Below are 12,649 nucleotides of genomic sequence, written 5' to 3'. Positions count from 1 at the left end.
AAGTTCAATTACTTATAGTGGTTAATGTGATTTCAGAAACCTAAGGCTTGGTCTGTAATTGTAATCTGAATTGATGTCATGTGCATTTGTGCACAACATGTGCATAAAGGTCCTGTTTGAATTAAAATAGTTTGACAGCATATGCTGTCAGACTACATTCTGCTGCCCATACTCTACTTTAGCCTCAAAAATAATAAACATTACTTAAAGTGAGTCTGCCAGGGAATATCATGGGTTTTTGTTTATACTTAAATAGCTAAGTGGAATCTGAAAAGAGGGGAGCACATGGGAGGTATCGGATTGTCTAACAGGCTGTAAAAGGGTGGAATTTAAGCTATAAAGAGAGTAAGAATACAGAGAAGAAAATAGACAATATAGGAGGAAAAGAAAAGGGATACCACCTGATATTAAAGAAGAAAACACAGAGTGAGAGGGGATCAGGAATAGACACAGACTTCCATCAGTTTGGAAAGGGGGATACACATTGAGAGATATATACACACACACACACATACAGACATTGACAAGAACAGAGTGATTTGAGAGGGAACACTTTCAGAAGAGTGAAGTTCTGGAAACAGAAAACTGGAAAAGAACTTTGTTTGATAACTCAGACAGACAAAACTAGAAATTGCATTCTTTCCTGTTGTTTTGATTTCACTAAATCTTGACCTGTTTGTGCAACACTGATTTCTCCCAAATCCCAACTGAGTCTGCTTGGTTGTTGTTTGTTTTACTCGAGAACTTGGTCTAGTTGGGGTCTTGATCCCACTCCAATTGTTTCGTGAGTTGTTGCTGCTGCTATTCTGTTTCCTGTTGCTGCTGCCATTCTGTCCTGCTGCTACTGCTAATCCTGTTTCTTGCTGCTGCTGATTTCCCCATCTTCTTCCTCTTCTCTTTTGCATTTTCAGTATTTCCAGGTACACATTTCGAGTCCCATTTTGATGTTAACTGTAACAGTTCGAAAGCATGAAATGAAAGGAGTTTGAAGAAAATTTAGATGTCTGTTTTGTAATGCTCATGGTATATTGACTCCTTTGTATAAATTGATTAGTGTGTGATTCAGTAGTGAAAGATTAGTTAGATGATACTTAATCAAGTTTTAGCCTCTTGCATCTTAGTTTATAGTTGTTTGCTAGTACAGGATGTAATGGTACAATATATAGAAGGTATTGGATAATTGGTATAGAATTTTCGACTGGATTCCCGTTTAACTAATGACATGCATAGGATAGAATATTTCCACCTTACACAATAATGTTCTGTGTTATTTTTAGTTCTTTTATCAGGACCGCTAGGCAATATATAGGAACACGTTCGAATCCCCATTAGTAATAATGTCTAGCGTTCAATTTCCTTAGTCTAGCCTAAATAAGTCTAGTTAAGTTCGATTTGAGAAATGTTCGGATTAAGTATTGCATTCCATCCATCACACATATAACTTCTTTGTTCAACCAAAGTATTTCGTAAGGTATGGCGTCTTTTCACTTTATAAGTAATTAGAAATTGATAGGAATCCGGTTTAGGCCAAAGCATATACTTCAATTAGCATACATCTTTCTTTCTTCCATTTCTGGAAACAAAAAAAATAATAAGAAATGTAGTCACTATAGGTTTATCCTTTTAAAAATAATGAGATGAGCCTCGCCAAATAAAAATGTAAATTGCGGGGCCCTCAACAACTAATCATAATATTTAGAATTCAGGCTAGGCCGTTTAGTGAATCTCATGGCCTTCCACAAAATAATAACGCGTTAGACTCTTTAGGCACGGCTTAATTAAAATACATTCTTAAATTCGGGTGCGCATTTATGTGACCCAAATTCAAATCTCAACGGAGTCGAAATGTGTTAACAACTACGGGTGCATTAATTGTGACGTGGTTCGAGATGCATTTTCACGACGTTGCAATTCTATAAAAAAAATATAATAAAATGATAATAATAAAAGCGGTTTAAACTTAATAAAAGCACATAAGTCACAACATGTATTTAAATCAGATATTTAGCCATTGTAACAATTTAAGCGACCGTGCTAGAACCACGGGATTCGAGGGTGCCTAACACCTTCCCTCGGGTCAACAGAATTCCTTACTTAGAATTTCTGGTTCGCAGACTTCATTTGGAAAAGTCGAATATTTTCCTCGATTTGGGATTCAAGATAAACCGGTGACTTGGGACACCAAAAGCCAAACCTTTCCCAAGTGGCGACTCTGAATTAAATAAATAATCCCATTTCGAATATTGTCACTTAAATTGGAAAAACTCCCCTCGCACATTTTTACCCTTCGGGGCGGGGCGCGCAAAAAGGAGGTGTGACACCACTGTATGTGCAAGACTATCGAGACCTCTTGGCCTCTCTCCTCTCTCTCCCAAGTTAGCATACCCTCCAATCTCCTAGCAATCCTCACTACCTACTGGTATCCGATGTCCATCTCTAACTCTCAGGCCATGCTAAATTTGATACTGGAGTGGAGCCCCTCGATAACTCGACAGACCAGCTCTCAAACAGTAGCAACCAAGGCTGGTACATGCCTAGCCAAATCACTGAACCAAACCACATACTCCTACACGGTCATAGAACCCGGGAGCAACTGCTCAAATTCTGTGCGCCATGCATCTCTAAGACTCTTTGGAACATACTCACTCAAGAACATATCCGAGAACTGAGTCCAAGTGAGCGAAGCTACCTCGACTGAACTATCCAACTCATATGCTCGCCACCGCTGATAGGCTGCTCCTCTGAGCTGGAACATAGTGAAGTAAACCCCATTAGACTCTGCAACACCCATAGTACGGAGGATATGGTGGCACTCATCAAGAAAACCCTAGGCATTCTCTAAAGCCAAGACACTAAAAGTAGGAGGGTGGTACTTCTTGTACCTCTCGAGCCTGAGCTACTCGTCCTCAGAAACTGTTGCCCTAGCCTCGTGCCGAACTAGGGCTACCAGCTGCACTAGTATGACCTCTGGAACCTGGTCGTCCTAGACTCGATGTTCTGGGGTACGGGCGGCGTGAGTCTATGCTCTTCCCCCAGCCTGAGATGTGGCGAGAGCAAGTGGTATCAATCCCGCCTGAGCTAAGGTGCTGAACATGCTCAGAAACTGGCCGAGAGTCTCTTGTAGTGCTGGTGCAGTAACAGACATCTCAGGTACCTGCCCTACAACTGGAGCTACTGGTGGATCCTCTATAGCAGCTCGTGCGGGTGCTCTAACTACACCACGTGGACATCCTTGGCCTCTACCCCATCCCTGGCCTCTGGCAACTCCAGTAGGGGGCATGGGTGTCTGGTCATCTGATCCGGCTATACGTGTCCTCACCATCTGTGAGGGAATAGAAAGACAGAAGTTTAGAATCCCGAAGTCAACAAGTTCGCACGATCAGGAATCAAAGAAGTGAAATTTTTCCTAAAAGTTTCATAGCCTCCTGAGGATAAGTACAGACGTCTCCGTACCAATCTGCAAGACTCTACTAAACCTGCTTGTGACTCATAACACCTATGAACCTAGAGCTCTGATACCAATTTATCACGCAACGTTACGGAGAGAAATTTGGATCGTGACATTCCAATAGTGCCTTAACTGTAGTATTTATATAAAATGAAAAAAAGGAAAGTATTATTTAAGAATCACATCCTCTATGTATGGACGATAATGAAAGGTACAAATCACAAATACGGTTTAGCTTTTCTGAAACATAGAAAAAGTCGAAAGAATTTATTTTAAATGCTCAGAAATATTCTTGTATCCTAAACTATTCCCATGAATTAATGCAAGAGTACGATCATAACTCATGGTCGTAATAATTTTCACCCACATTAATCATTATGATTATCGTCTATGTATTTGTATTTAGAGGGTACATATGCCTTCGAAACTATACAAGAAATTTTCAGTAAGTTATCGATGCTTTATTTGGAATCTAAACCAGATAAGTTAAATGCCGAATTATTTAATTTTGATACACATTTGATACATATATAACAATATATAAACTAAAAACAGACTTTATACGACTAATATACAATTTTTTTATGACCTATCTACAACTTTCATACATCATCTTTACCTAGTTAAATACAACTACAACATCATACAACTTAAATACGATTTTCATACAAATTTTATACAATGTCTTTTGTATGTATTTTGTATATGATTTGTATATATTTTGTATGCGGTGTATTCTTCTTCCTCTCAAAAATTTCAATCAAAAATTCCTTTCTTAATACAATTTTGATACATATCAACAACTTTATGTAAATAGTATGTATAACTTAAATACAAACTTCATACAATGATTTATACATTATACAACTATTTTTTAACTTTCATGTAATATTCAAATAAAAAATATATAACTACAACATAATACAATTTAAATATAATTTACATACAACTATAATACAACTTTAATACGATTTCGTAACTGTATTATATGTCATTTTCTTCTTCTTCTTCTTCTTCTTCTTCTTCTTCTTCTTCTTCTTCTTCTTCTTCGAGTTTCAATATGAAATTCAGGCAAAATCAAGTTTAATCTTCACCAAAAACCCTCATAATTGAGATATAAACTCTAAAGAATATTTTTAATTGTTTGCAACAATACCCAATTCAAACAAAAAATAGTTTTTGAAACCCAAATTCGAATTCAAAGTTTCGGAGCTTTTTAATAACTGTCAATGGTGGAGAATCAAATATTTTCAAAATTTATTGATTGACAATTTCAATTCGAACACCAATTGTGCAACATGAAAGGAAATTACTAACTTCAAACTCTATATTATAACAATTGAAATTCATCGATGAATTTCCTAGGAAAGGGGATGAAAAGTAGAGAAAAACGAAGGAAGAGAATTGGGGAAAAACGTTAGAGAAGGAGAGAAAGAGAAAGGGAGAGAGAGTGCAGGGATGGGGATTACCTATTCAATTCCTAATATAAAGAGATACTCATTTAAAACTAAGTCGTATATAATTGGTAAATTGTATATACCCATGTAATTAAGTTAAAACTTGATCATGGAAGGTAATAAAATTTCATATTTAGTATAGGAAGGTAAAAATTCCTTCTTTATAATTTTTATATTTTTCCTTAAAAGACTTTCAACTCATTATTAGTGCCTTCAATTACGAAATTCCATTACAGTCTTTTCCTTTTATGTCTCATCTCCTCTCTCTCCTCCTCCTTTAGTAAGAGCAGAACATTGGACCTCTCTCTCTTTCTATCTCTCCCGTAGCTATTACAACTCATCTTTATTTTTCTCCTCCAATTTCAATTTTTTCTCTCCTCTCTTCGCTCCATATTCTTTAGTTCTTCCTTTTTATTTAAAATAAAATTTCAACAAACATCCAAAACAAACAATTGTAGTGGTGAAGATAAACTTACTAAGTGTATCATTTGATATGGTATTTTATCAATCATATTGAAATATATATAGAGGAGAAGAACAGTATGCATATAATTGACAATAAGCTAGCTCAACTAGAAACGTAAATATTCTTTAAAACAAAAGAGAAAAACCTTTAAATTTTATAGAATATTGACAAAAAATGAATGACAATGGCAGCTAATGATAAGGATAAATTCAAAATAAGGACAAATTTGCTCTATTTCTCATAATTAAGAGATATTTTTGATTCTTTTTCGTTTTAGATAACCATTTATAGAATATGCATTTTATAATCTTGAAAATAAAACATATTACATGTTACAATAGGAAAAAGGCAACTTGATGGTGTAAAATATTATGTTAAACTAGACATTGTCATCATATTATAATGGAATCCTTTAGTTTCTTTTTCTTTACTTCTTTTATTTCTTTTGAATGAATTAACAAGAAGGTAAGTTTCAAATCCAGATCAGTTACAGACATGTAGCGGGATTATTCTTTATATTTCACCTAAGTGGTTTGTGGTCTTAGAACCCGTCTTCATAAGTCAGTGTCTAGAAAGGTGCAATAACTAGTGGAAGACAAAAGGCGAAACTTCTATTTAATAAGTACACATTTTTACTTTCAAATATTACAAAACGGGGACATAATAATCGGATGGTGGACCCTCCTTTTCCTCCATATTCTCTTCAAGAAAAGCCTAAATAAATAGCTCTTTAGCTTTAACAAATGTTCCTAATTAATAAGATGCATGAAAAATATTTAGTTCTAAGGTTTTAAGGCAAAACAACAAAACTGTAAGAATACCTTTTTAGATTAGAGTCATAACTTAATTACTTAATATGAATTGCAAAAATAACAAGCACATTCAAGACAAGAGAAAAATATAAAAATAATTCCGTTAGTTTTTGGCGGGCTCCTCTTTCGACTTGATTTGTTATGCATATATTCTACATTTGTCGCAATTGTTGTCACAAAGTTAGCCCGAACTATTAGTCCTAGTTTTATATCAAAACAATAACTTGTAAGAATAACTTTTTAGTCGTCATGACTTACTTAATATAAATTGTGAAAGTATCAAACACATTCAAGGTAAGAGAAAAATATATAAACAAAACTAGTTAGTTTTTGGCGGGTTTCTCTTTCAACTTAATTTGTTGTGCATATATTCTACATTTGTCGTAATTGTTGTCACATAGTTAGTCGGAACTATTAGTCCTAGTTTTAAATCAAAACAACAAATTGTAAGAATAACTTTTTAGATTATAGTTATAACTTACTTTATATGAATTGCAAAAGTATCAAACGCATTCAAGACAAGAGAAAAATATAAAAATAAATCCGTTAGTTTTTGGCGGGTTCCTCTTTCGACTTGATTTATTTCATATATACAACATTTGTCGCAATTGTTGTCACACCGTTAGCCGGAAATATTAGTCCTAAGATTTATATCATAACAACAAAATTGTAAGAATAACTTTATGCATTATAGTCGTAACTTACTTCAAATGAATTGCAAAAATATTAAATACATTCGAGACAAAAAAAATTATATAGAACTAAATCCGTTAATTTTTGGCGGGTTTTACTGTGTGTGCATATATTTATCCTATATTTGTAAGACCAAAAAAAAAATCCTATATTTGCCGTGACTGCTGTCATAGAGTTAGCCGGAGCTTCTTCCTCGATCCCGTAAAATCGTACGGAGAAGTGCCAACTCAGCACCTACTTTGATCCCTCAACGGTCACGATCACCCTGAGGAAATTTAAAACTCAAATATGTTTCCTTAATCCCACCCAAATATATATTCCCTTTCAATTCCTGTCCTTTCTGGCTCGGCCCTGAGGATTATTCTTTTTCATTATCATTGTCGAATTTTCTTCAACATGTCTCCTATTTCGAATCTACCATTGAGAGCTTGAATTCCTTGATTTTGTAACTTGAATTTCAGCTGGTTTTAGAGAGTTTTTGTCTCTGAATCTGTGAATTGCTATTGGTGTCTGAAGAAGCAGCTCTTTTTCTGAGCGGAAACATTTCTCTATCTCTGCTCATTACTGCTGTTTTGATTGGTACATTGTTATTAATTGCTTACATCTCATTCAATTGTCCTTCTATATCCGGTATACTTGGTGTGATTGATTTTTATATCGGATTCTGAATTTCGGTGTCTTTTAAAAGGAAGTTGAGTTAACTAATTGCTGAAATGATAAAAACTTTTTAATTAATGATTTTGAAGTACCTCTTTGACGAATTCAATGGCGGGGTTTGACATCGGGGCGCTGCTGGAAAAGCTGAAGATGCTATGGACCTTAGATCATGGGTCTGTGGTGTCAATAAACTTATTTGTTGCACTTATGTGCGCGTGTATCGTGATTGGTCATCTATTGGAGGAGAACCGCTGGATGAATGAGTCGATAACTGCTCTTACGATTGTGAGTCCATTATTTGCTGACGATCATCACTACGTGTTATCTTCGCCTTTTGATGAAACTGATATGATCAGCTTTACCTGTCATTGGCACTATTTGTGCTTGTTATTTGTTATGGATCACAGGGCCTGTGCACGGGAGTTTGGATTCTACTAATAAGTGGAGGGAAGAGTTCGCATGTTTTCATGTTCAGCGCAGATCTTTTCTTTATTTATCTTCTTCCACCGATCATTTTTAATGCTGGGTAGGTTTTCCATTTCTATTACTCCCTCCTTTACTGTATTTGACGAGACACGAGGTTGAAGAAGGAAAGAAATATTTTTTGGAACATATAAAAAGTAGTTTTAGAATTTCCGAGATATTTTAAAGGCTACAAGAGAGAAATAAAGAGATATTAATGAAATCTACAAAAACATGTCATTAACGTGAAATCAGAAGTTTAAATACTTTGAATTTTAAATTTCGTTTTTGATAAGTCCTTCCGTTCACTTTTACTCGTCTATTGTGGACTTTGCATTTCCCTAAACAAATAATAAATGAAGTGTATAATTTACCATGATACCCATATTAATTGATGCATATTTTTAATGGATTTGAGAAATGATTTGAAATGAGTAATTAATACTATGGGTATAACAGGAAAAAAGAAATTGTTTTTTTTTTATATGCTAAAAGTGACAAGTGAAAGTGAAAATCTATTTTTAGAATATTATGTTAAAAAAGGAAAGAGGATCAAATATAAAAATATACGTCACGTGTGTCAACTAAAAGTTTAAGTTAATTTAATCGAAAGCTTTGTACTTTGTTTTTTGTTTTTGAGCTTGCCTGAGTTTCTAAGGTTTTGGTTCATTGGGATCATCAATTTAGGAAATTCTAGTTTATACTTAGTTGTAATTAATATTTCTCTTTTATTACAGTGCAACCCTTCTCATCTTCTCTAAACTCATTACTATTTAATAAATCTTTGTAGTGCATCTGCTGGTTATTTCATTTAACTAGTTCTTTTATTTTGTCCAGTAGAACTCCAATGAACATAACTTTTTCTCCACCTTAATCTATTCTCCTCAGGTTCCAGGTGAAAAAGAAACAATTCTTCCGCAATTTCATGACTATCATACTTTTTGGGGCACTTGGTACTCTGATATCTTTTGTAATCATATCATTAGGTGGGCACCGTAATCCTTATTGCGTTTCTTTGTTTTTTCTTGTGTGGAAATCGCTAGCACTTTTCTTTTGCTCTAGATAGTGCCATTGTTAATGTCATTTATTTTCATGTCAGGTGCTATTGGAATTTTCAGGAAAATGAATATTGGGAAACTTGAAACTGGAGATTACCTTGGTACTTCGAGCTGCATGTTCCTGCTAATCACTTATTTATGTACAAAAAAATACTACAAATGTGTTTGATAATTTCTATCCATTCTTGGTTATTTCCAGCAATTGGAGCAATCTTCTCTGCAACAGATTCTGTTTGCACCTTACAAGTGAGTATAGCTTGTCAACACTATAGAGACTCTGGTCAAGTATCAGGCACTTAACTTACTGACATTATCCATTGCATAATGTAGGTGCTTAATCAGGACGAAACGCCATTATTGTACAGTTTAGTCTTTGGGGAAGGTGTTTTAAATGATGCTACATCTGTAGTTTTATTCAATGCTGTCCAGAACTTTGACTTGTCTCATATCAACACTAGCATTGCCCTGCAATTACTTGGAAACTTTCTATACTTGTTTATCTCAAGCACCTTCCTGGGGTTTGTCGTGAGTTTCTGTTTCTCTCCTTGTTATTTAAATGCACGCGACTTTGGTTATTAATGCAGCAAGTAACATTTACTTCTTCCCCTGCTGCAGGCTGGTCTATTGAGTGCCTATATTATTAAGAAGCTCTGCTTTGGAAGGTTAGTAAATAATTTCTTCCAACTCTAAACATTCCTCTTATCCATTCTTCAGTATGGAATTGCAACTATATATATAATTGATTGAGAATTTGCATATTGGGAGTTGATGACTTACTTTCTGATTAACTTCAGGCACTCCACTGATCGTGAAGTTTCTATAATGATACTCATGGCGTACCTATCTTACATGCTTGCTGAAGTAAGTAGTTCCAGCTTAGGAGCAGAGCTAATGTTTCTCGCTCTTTCTGACAACACTGAATCATTTTGACACTTGGAGTGACAGTCACTATTTGATTGCAGTTATTCAATTTAAGCGCAATTCTCACGGTGTTCTTTTGCGGGATTGTGATGTCCCACTACACCTGGCATAACGTGACTGAGAACTCAAGATGCACCACCAAGTATGACATGCATACAGAGAATTTTGAAACCATATTGACTAGACATAATCAATGCTTCTCTGATGTACTCTCTTCAACTATTGTTTAGGCACACCTTTGCTACGCTATCGTTTGTTGCTGAAATTTTCATATTCCTCTATGTTGGTATGGATGCTTTGGACATTGAAAAGTGGAGATTTGTTAGCGACAGGTAAATTCTCACATCTATTGAAGTCCATTTTTAACCGCATAACTGTATTGATCCTATGTGAGTGAGTGATAGAAAGATTGTGCACATCTTTTCTTTTTTGGTTTACCAGCCCTGGAATATCAGTTGAGGTTAGCTCAATACTATTGGGACTTGTCTTGGTTGGAAGGGCAGCCTTTGTTTTCCCCTTGTCATTTCTATCCAACTTGACCAAGAAGTCTCCACATGAGAAGATTGACTTCAAGCAGCAGGTATATATCTCCTAATAATACTCCCTAGGTTTTATTTTACCATTTATACGACACTCTTCCTTTTTAGTCAGTTTCGAAAATAATATCACTTTTCTATATTCTTGAAACTCTTTAAATCTAAACTTTCCATTTTACCTTTAATTACATGCTCTTATAATTATAAAAATGTCGTGACATGTTTAATACCACAATTTTATAAAAATGTGCCAAAAGTTTTTCTTTCGTTCTTAAACTCCCTACCCAATCAAACATCACCATATAAAATGAAATGAGGAACTTTGCTCTAATAATATTATATTCTGCCCTTAGAACCTCTTAATTGTTTGGCTTCTCATGTTATCCCTTCACTGATTTTGCAGGTCATAATATGCTGGGCTGGCCTTATGCGAGGTGCCGTTTCTATGGCCCTTGCTTATAATCAGGTAGATTATTTTTTATTATAGTTTATTACCCAATGCACAGGTTTGTTTTCTACATTGTATATCCGAGTAACTCCTTTTTCATGATTGTATAGTAATTCAAGAAATTTATCCGAGTTACTCCTTTTCATGATTTCAGTTTACTAAAGAAGGTCATACTCAGTTGCGCGGCAATGCAATAATGATCACAAGTACTATCACAGTTGTCCTATTCAGCACAGTGGTAAGAAATCTTAGCTTTCTTGTGAGTTGTGATTACGTCTTCTGTAATTTCATCTTATCAATCAGATAAGAAAAGTACTAGAGGAAAACAAAGGATGAGTAGGAGACATTTTGGAGGACTTCTATATGAAGCTTAATCATCATTTTTTAAAAATTTCTGGCCTTTGCAGGTATTTGGTTTGATGACAAAACCATTGATTAGACTATTGCTACCCTCACCAGGGACTCCAAAATCTTTCATTAATGTGCCACTTCTAGGCAATGGACGAGACTCGGAAGCCGATCTAGGAGCCCACAATTTTCCCCGTCCAAACAGCTTGCGGATGTTCTTAAGTACCCCTTCTTATACAGTGCACTATTACTGGAGAAAGTTCGATAATACATTCATGCGTCCTGTTTTCGGGGGACGAGGTTTTGTACCTTATGCTCCTGGAACACCGACTGAAGGAAGTGAACCAACAATGGCATTGATGGGAAGTCAGAAAGTCCATTCAGTCTTGTGAGGGCGAGAAACAAGTTTTGGTTTGAACTCCTTCCTTTTCGGTTAATTAACTTTGAATGTTTCTCGTTGGTTAATACTTTTAGAGCATCCGACCTTAAATTTTAAGGCAATGGTTAAGGGATCTAGGTCATTATAAACTTTTTTGAGAATCATTATACAACCGATGAGAGGTAAGTGTATTCTCTGACATCCTTCCATAGTGTAATCCAATCAAGAGGTTACACGTGGACCTAGTATTTCTTCTTTTTTTTTTTAAAAAGACCTTTTCGTTATTTAAGTAGAGAGGGAAGGCTCTGGGCCTTGAGTAGATAAATTAGGGTAAAAATAGCACGGTATAGCCAGTTTTCGGACTGATCATTCAAAAATAGCCAGCGTTTATAAAGTTAATGAAAAATAGCCATTATTTTGCTGCAACAGAGACTGGTCCAACATAATATACTGGAGTTCGGTGCACCTGTGTATGAACTCCAGCATATTATGCTGGACCGGTAAACTTTGCTGACTCCAGTATAATATACTGGAGACTAGAGCACCGGTGCTCGAAACTCCAGTATATTATACTGGACAATTATACTTGCTGGAACTCCAGTATATTATGCTGGAGTTCCAGTGTACTTATGCTGGAACTCCATCATATTATGCTGGAGTTCCAGCATACTTATCCTGGAACTCCAGTATAATATGTTGGAGTTCAAGCATACTTATGTTGGAACTCCAGTATAATATACTGGCGTATTTTCCGGGGTTTGAACAGTGTTTTCGTTCAGATTTATCTTTACATGAAAAATGACTAAATTTCGATTACTTTTGAAATTGGGTTGTTTTTGAACGATCAGTTATAAATCTGGCTATTTTTGAATTTCTCCCTAAATTAGGATTGACATGTTAATACCCGACGCAATGTTAGTGATTCAGTTGATCGAATTTTGATTGAAAGAAAGAGAGTGAGCTC

General features: G+C 35.3%; 1 protein-coding gene across 1 annotated transcript; it reads left to right on the top strand.

Annotated features, from left to right (window-relative positions):
- The first annotated feature begins 7,242 nt into the window (after positions 1-7,242).
- LOC104226825 (sodium/hydrogen exchanger 1-like) lies at positions 7,243-11,809 on the top strand. The gene is made up of 15 exons (XM_009778902.2): positions 7,243-7,455; positions 7,623-7,818; positions 7,941-8,059; positions 8,884-8,981; positions 9,095-9,154; positions 9,253-9,299; positions 9,384-9,578; positions 9,669-9,715; positions 9,848-9,914; positions 10,016-10,116; positions 10,205-10,306; positions 10,416-10,554; positions 10,914-10,976; positions 11,113-11,196; positions 11,366-11,809. Exons 2-15 carry the CDS (start codon positions 7,642-7,644, stop codon positions 11,696-11,698), a joined length of 1,632 nt encoding a protein of 543 aa, XP_009777204.1. The 5' UTR covers positions 7,243-7,455; positions 7,623-7,641; the 3' UTR covers positions 11,699-11,809.
- Positions 11,810-12,649: the final 840 nt, after the last annotated feature.

Source organism: Nicotiana sylvestris, chromosome 6, assembly GCF_000393655.2.
Source record: "Nicotiana sylvestris chromosome 6, ASM39365v2, whole genome shotgun sequence".
Classification (NCBI taxonomy): Eukaryota; Viridiplantae; Streptophyta; class Magnoliopsida; order Solanales; family Solanaceae; genus Nicotiana; species Nicotiana sylvestris.
Note: the sequence above shows the minus strand (reverse complement) of the source record. Positions and strands in the feature narration are given on the sequence as shown.